Source organism: Eschrichtius robustus, chromosome 3 (assembly GCF_028021215.1).
Source record: "Eschrichtius robustus isolate mEscRob2 chromosome 3, mEscRob2.pri, whole genome shotgun sequence".
Lineage (NCBI taxonomy): Eukaryota > Metazoa > Chordata > Mammalia > Artiodactyla > Eschrichtiidae > Eschrichtius > Eschrichtius robustus.
This window is the reverse complement of record NC_090826.1, coordinates 110,071,674-110,078,631: the sequence shown is the minus strand read 5'-3', so window position 1 is coordinate 110,078,631 and position 6,958 is coordinate 110,071,674. Positions and strand designations below refer to the sequence as shown.

General features: G+C 57.8%; 1 protein-coding gene across 1 annotated transcript; it reads left to right on the top strand.

Moving 5' to 3' along the window:
* The first annotated feature begins 1,357 nt into the window (after positions 1-1,357).
* C2CD4D (C2 calcium dependent domain containing 4D) lies at positions 1,358-2,410 on the top strand. The gene has a single exon (XM_068538199.1). It carries the CDS (start codon positions 1,358-1,360, stop codon positions 2,408-2,410), a length of 1,053 nt encoding a protein of 350 aa, XP_068394300.1.
* Positions 2,411-6,958: the final 4,548 nt, after the last annotated feature.

Genomic DNA, 6,958 nt, shown 5'->3' with positions numbered 1-6,958 from the left:
AGGGCACAGGGCTGGCTTGCTGCTAGCAACCTGAAAGAAGGAGTTAAGAAGGACGGGCTGATGGCCGCAAAGACAGAGCTGTGTTTACCCAGGAAAAGAGGTCGTACGTAGGCAACGGAGGCCCCTGCCAGCTCCTCCCAGGACTGGGCTGGGGTAGCAGGCTGGAGAGGAAGCTGCTCGCCTCCGGGCTCTGAACGTCGCCGGCCCACCGGTGAGGCCTGCACTCTGGGCGCCTGACCGAGCCTGCTGCCGTGGGCTCAGACTCCCAGGCAGAAAGTCGGAACATCGCGCTCCCTGAGGTGCGGCGAGGGGTTGCGGTAAGCGCGCGCTGGCGTTGGGGCCTCCCGGAGTCAGCTCAGGGGGTGGCAGAGGATCAATGCTGCCTTTGTGCTCACTGGTTTCCTAGGGAGAAAGGGAGTGGAGAGTGGGAGGGGCGGCCCAACGGCTGGGCCCGCGCTGCAGAACTCGGGATGCTGTAGGGCTGGGACGCAGGGAGCGGAACAGTCAGGGCTTTAGGAGGGGTGGGATTCTGTGCTCCCGAGATGTGCGTCTCCTTGAACCGGCCCTAGGTGCTCGCAGGGCAGCAGCAGCCAAGTGTGTAGCGAGTCTGCTTCTGGCCTGGAACGACTCGGGAAGGCGAGGGAGGAGCAAGAGGAGGCAGGTGGGGCTAGGGCCGAAGGATGGCTCAGCCTGGAGAAGCTTGCTGTGCCGCCGGGGAGTGCAGCCTGCGGGGATGGGGTGCTGGGGAAAGGGGGGTAGTCCCAAGGGGCGCCAGATCAGACATTGGAGGAGAGCCTTAGTCTTCTGGAATGGGCATGGGAGAAGGGGGTGAACCCTCCAAGGGCCGCGGTGTCTCTTCAGGGGGAGAGTGTATATGAGCGGGGGTTCCGAACCCGGGTCGGTGTCTGCGGCTACAGACCTTTTGTTAATGAGGGTGTTACTCTATTCTCCTACTAGGAGTCTAGGCTTCTAGTGGGTGTGTTAGGCCTTCTAACTCTGAAGTGGGTGTACGTCTTCAGTACCAGCGGGAGCAATGGGAGAGCCTGTGTACTCGGATGTCCGAGGCCTGATCCGAAAATGTGACTGTCTAGCCCTGGGCTCCCTCTATTTCTCCCCGGACCCCCAGACTTTGAAGCCCTTTGTCCCTCCCCATCCTCCCCCGACCCCGCTCAAACAGGGGCTTGTGCACCCCGTGGGACCGTAAAGAAGGGCACGGCGGCAGACCACCCGGTGTCCGTTTGCAGCATCACCCACCTTGGGCTTTCCTTCTTTCTTTGTGCAGGCCTCCACCTGAGACGCTGGGTTTGGACCGTCTCGGCCTCGTGGAACTCGGCCTTTCAGCCCCCCACCGCACCGCATGTGGCTCGTGGAGAAAGCTGGCTACCAGGTGGGGGCCGCGGAGCCCAGGCCCCGGTGGGCGCCCTCCGGCCTGTTTCCTAAGCGCCGCACCCCGTGCCCGCTGGCTCGCGCCTGCCCCAACGTCCTCACCCCCGATCGCATTCCGCAGTTCTTCATCCCGCCTCGGCTCCCCGACCCAGGCGGCGCCGAGCCCCTCAGCGGGCGCCGCGTGGGCGGGCGCGGCCTCCCCGCGGCCTGTTGGCTGCCGCACCTGGCGGGCCGCGAAGGCTGGGCCTTCCTGCCCGAGAGTCCGCACACGCGCCGGCGCGAGTCCCTGTTCCACTCGCCGCCGCCCGCCCCCGCCGGGGGGCTGCCCCCCGCGCAGTGCAGGCTGCACGTCTCCTCCCCGGACCTGCGCCTCTGCCGGGCCCCCGACAGCGACGCGGCCTCGTCGCCCGACTCGTCGCCCTTTGGCTCGCCGCGGCCAGGCCCCGACCGGCCCCGGCCGCCCACGCTGTCCCCGGAGGAGGCGGGCTCGGCCGACACCAGCCCGTACGCGCCGCGCCGAGCGGCGCCGCCCAGGCCGCCGCTCTTCCACCTCGACTTCTTGTGCCGCCAGCTGCGGCCGGCCAAGGAGAGCGTGCTGCGCCTCGAGCCCCTGGGCGGGCAGCTGCGGCTCTCCGCCGAGTACCAGGCCTGGCCCGGGCGGCTGCGGCTGCGCCTGGTGAGCGCCGAGGGGCTGCCCGGGTCGCCGGCCGGCCCCGGGAGCGGCGGCGGCGGCTGCTGCGTGGTGCTGAGGCTGCGGCCGCGCGCCCGGGCGCGGGGCCAGCGGAGCCGCGTGGTCAAATGCAGCGCCAACCCCATCTTCAATGAGGACTTTTTCTTCGACGGGCTCGGCCCGCCAGACCTGGCCGCCCACAGTCTGAGGGCCAAGGTGCTGGACAGGGGAGCAGGCTTCCGCAGGGACGTGCTGCTGGGGGAGTGTGAGACGCCCCTGATTGCCCTGCTGCCCCCCATGCGTGATGGGCCAGGTCCCGGAGCCTCCCTGGCGCCTGCCCATCTCAGCCTGTAGCCTGAGAGACTGTCTCTTCCTCAGGAGGACTCCACCGGGTCTGCAGTCCTCATTCTTTCCATCTGCCCGGCATGTATTTATTTTTGCTAATAAAATATCTGTTTGTCTCTAGTGGTATCTCTCCCACTTGTTGGCACCCTACGCTCTCAGATCTGCAGCCTACCCTCCTCCCTCTGCCCTGGCCGTACATGGGATGGAGGAAGCTCATTCAGTTGTCTGATTTGGAGCAGACCTTAAGCAGTGGTTCTCAAACTTGAATGAGCATCACAATAACCAGACATCAGAAATCCTGGATGAGCTTGATAAACACGCAGAAAGAATCCTGGGCTCCATTCCTGAGAGACCCTGACACTAGTTCAGTAGGTCTGGCCTGAGTAAGTCCCAGGTTCCCTGTTCAACAAGGTCCCTACCCCTTCAGGGGGCCCTCCAATCACTGAGTCACTCCAGAAAAAAATCTCTGTGACTGAAGCCAGCATAAGCCACCTTCCGCTGGGGGTTCCTTGGGGCTGCACAGGGGAAAGCAGCACTACCCCACCCATCTACCACCCCCCCATCTGTTCTGAAGAGAGATGAAATTTCCGTGTCTTGGGAGTGAGTCAGTGGCTGTAAGACTAGCACACTATGCCTTTAGGTGTCCTCTCCCTTGCCTGTCCCTTCCACACCTGTGCCACCCTTGGGGGTAAAGCTGGAGCCAGGAGCTAGAACAGTGCCTGGGTAATGAAAGACCAAGATAGAATGTCCCAGGGATTGAGGTCCTGGGGGAGGAGGGGGTCCCACTGGACTGTGAGAGCTGTTCTCAGGGGTGCCCAGAAAAGGCTACCCCAGTGAGTAGGGGCAGAATGTGGAAAATGGATAAATGTAGGTCACATTGTGTTTACCTCCTACCTGAATGTCCCTGACGTCAGCAGTGACCTTCTTCTCTCTCCCCCACCTTCCCTGGAGCTGGTTCCTCTTGGCTCAGGCCAGGCTTGGACGAGGAAAGAAGGGAGGGGGAGAGGGAGGGAGGAAGGGAGGTGCTGTGCCAACCCAACTTCTTTCTCCCTCCCCCTTTCGCATTTTGCCTGGTGGCCCTAACCAGGGCCAAGCCTGCTGGATCTAGATAAACCTCAGCATGTGTAATGCTAGCATCACACACACACACACACAAACACACACACTTGCATTCAGAGCACCCCTCGGTTCCTTCTCCCTCCCCTGATTAGGTCCCTCCCCACCCCACCCTCAACCCCCTAGGCCAGGGAAATCTTGCTCCAGATGTCCACTAGGTGGTAGCATTGATCAAATAATATTAAGTGCTAACAGCTACGCCAAGATAATCGCCATGCAAGGAACTGTTCCAACAACTTGCCAACAACCCCATTGAGGGTTAAGTACTATTGCTAATATTTTTATCCAGTGTGACCTTGGGTTTTACTCATCCAGTGAGGGGTAGAACTAGGATTCAAACCCAGAGAGTCTGGCCTTAGAATCTGGGTTCTTTTTTTTTTTTATAGTAATCTTTTATTTATTTATTTATTTTTATATTTGTTTTTTTTGGCTGTGTTGGGTCTTCCTTTCTGTGTGAGGGCTTTCTCTAGTTGCGGCAAGTGGGGGCCACTCTTCATCGCCATGCGCGGGCCTCTTCACTATCGTGGCCTCTCTTGTTGCAGAGCACAGGCTCCAGACGCGCAGGCTCAGTAGCTGTGGCTCACGGGCCTAGTTGCTCCGCGGCATGTGGGATCTTCCCAGACCAGGGCTCGAACCCATGTCCCCTGCATTAGCAGGCAGATTCTCAACCACTGTGCCACCAGGGAAGCGCCCAGAATCTGGGTTCTTAATCACTTCACTATAATATCCCTAAGTGCCAGCTGCCACCTCCCAGTCAGGTCACTTCCTTCCCCAGGATGATAGCTCTCCAATCTTTTCAGCCTGTGAAGTCCACCCATAGGTCCAGCTCTATCCCTAGTACTGTCCTACTTCAGTCCCAAATCCTCCCCTAACAACCTTTGGTGAGTAACTGGATTTGATGCCCATTTGAAAGTAGCTGGAAAGAGAAGTAGAGGCCATTTACCCTTCATTCATGCAGTGCTTCAACAAATACTTAGGGAAGGCCAGGAGGTTCTGGGCATTGGATACAGCAGTGATCAAAACAGACACGGGGATCAGACAGTTTACAAAATGAATAAGTAAAATGTAGAAATGTTACCTGGTAATATGTTCTAGAGAAAAATAAAGCAGGAGAAAGATTAGGAAGGGAGTCAGACAAAGAGAAGAAAGGAAGATTGTAAGAATGGAAAGAGGGAGGGAGGGACAGAAGCATCACTTTTTAACCACAGTACTTTGTACCAGTAGGTCCTGTACTTTATTGTTATGCCAGTTAATCATTGCAACCACCCAGTAAGGCGGGTACTGTTACCATTTTACCGAGAAGATAGATCAGAGAGGTTAAGTAAACTTGCCTGAGGATCAGCCCTGACTGCAGGGAAGTTTTAGGACTGTGGCTCCATCCAGACCTCCTAACTCACCTGCCATTCAGAGGAGGCCCGCAAGGTGAGAATTCAAGTCCACTCCAGTCAGGAGCAGTTCACTCAGTATCCACAGCTGTGACCCTCCCCCTCCCCACCCCCCCATGGGGACCACAATGTCCCTGGAGGAACTTCCAGGCTAAACTAAAGCCACAGAAGCATGCCCTGGGGCAAATAAGGTCGTAAGAACCTCTCCTGTGTGCAGACTGCTCTGGCCTCAAAGCATGTTCACAGACACAAGTCTGGACAGATATTACTGTCCCCTTTTTAACAATGTGGTAATAATTGAGGACTAATAGTAGGCTACATTCTTACCCGTCTTTCGGCTCCAAAAATCAGAGCTCCTGCTTTTCAACCCTCCTTGCTACGTCCAAGTCTAAATGACCACAAATGTTAATTGACAGATGAGTGCTACAGGCAGGGTCACATGGAAAGTTCAGGGCCAGGAGCTGAGGTCAAACTCCCACTGGGCCCTCCACCCACAGTGGCCTTTGTAACAGGAAAGGGGAGGGGTGGTGACTGTGAGATCTACAGATGTTTATAGAGCCGGAGATGTCCTTTTTTTAATGGCTGAGGGGACTGTGCCCCCTCCCTGAGTCACTCCAGTGGGTTGAGGTCTCCCCAGGCATGGACCTCGTAGGAAGGACACAAAGGAAGGTGTTCCTAATCACTGGATCAGGCCTCCCAGAGCGGGTGGCCCTCGAAGGATGGAGCTGAGGTGGTATATGGCATGCAGGCTGCCCAGGCCCCACAAACTTTCCACCTTTACACCCCAGGCCCTCCCAGGAGGGGCAGGCTTGCACGAGCTTTAAGTGGTTTCTGTGGTCTAGGGGGTGGAAAGGAAGGGAAGAAGAAGTTGGTGACTGCTCCCCAGTTCCAAGCCACCACCACCACCCTCCACGCCCCCAGGCTGCTTGCCCCTGGCCTTCAGATTCCCCTGATAAGGGAACTTGGGCAAGTGGTGGGTGAATTGATTCTCTGATCCCTATCAGCCTGTTCCTTGCATAAGAATGTGAGAATGTATTTGGGGAGGAAATAACCACTGCCCTGCTCTGAAAGGACTGATTCCTCCGGAAAAGCAGCTGTGATTAGAGCAGGGGGGAGGAAGTGTAGGCATGAGCGGGGGGGGGGGGGGGGGGGGGGGCGGGACTTCCCAAAAGGATGATCAGGGTACCTAATTGCCCCAGGGAGAAAGAACACCAGCCATCCATGCTTAGGGTAAGGAAGGCGTAGAGATACGAGAATGTCTGGGAAGCAAGAGACTAGCTTAGACCTAGAGGCCAGGACCCTGTCTTCCCAACCACCAGTCACTTCCTCCCCACCTTACACAGTGGCACGAAGTGGCATGGCTGAGAGAGGCAGCCAGACCTACCATATCTGGGGTGGGGAGGGCTTCCTGGCACGATGCCAGGGCCAAGTGCCCATCCCCAGGCGCTCTGCACGGCCTCTACTCCATGCCCATGCTTGGGAGGTCAAGAAGGATCCTGAGGGACCCAGAGTCACAGAGGAAGAGAGGCTTAGAGAGGAGAAAATAGAAAGAGGGATGAGCTACCAAGGCACAGAAAACAGAAGAGCCACAGGCATGGAGGGGTTGGCAGGCAGAGACACAGAGAGAGGATACTGAGAGGAAGCAAAGCCAATCGTGGGCAGGGAAGGGGACAGCAGAGCAACACTGCCCCAGCACCCCCTGCACCCTGCCCCTCTGCCTCTTGCCGGCTCTACTTGTCTGCTGGGCACTGGCCTGGGTGGTGCTTTAGAGAGCTTTGCTTCTTACTCCAAGCTTGCCCAAGGGGCTGAGCCCCAAAACAGACCAACATCCTGTTCTGTGCAGAGAAGTATACACAGACGCGTGGGCCATGCATTTACCAAAAGGACACGGGGATAATCAGAGTCTCAGAGGAACAGACACACGCCCCCAGACTCTCGGTACAGGAAGGTCCCCAAAAGTTTCCACTCCACTCTTCCTCACTCCCTGCACCCTTGTCAACCATCCTGGGAGCTGGAAAGTCCTTTTCTACTTCTAACCTTTGTCCCGTAAGCTGCA

Excerpts from the sequence above, each read along its gene's own strand:
- C2CD4D (XM_068538199.1), top strand. The coding sequence starts at position 1,358 with ATGTGGCTCGTGGAGAAAGCTGGCTACCAGGTGGGGGCCGCGGAGCCC.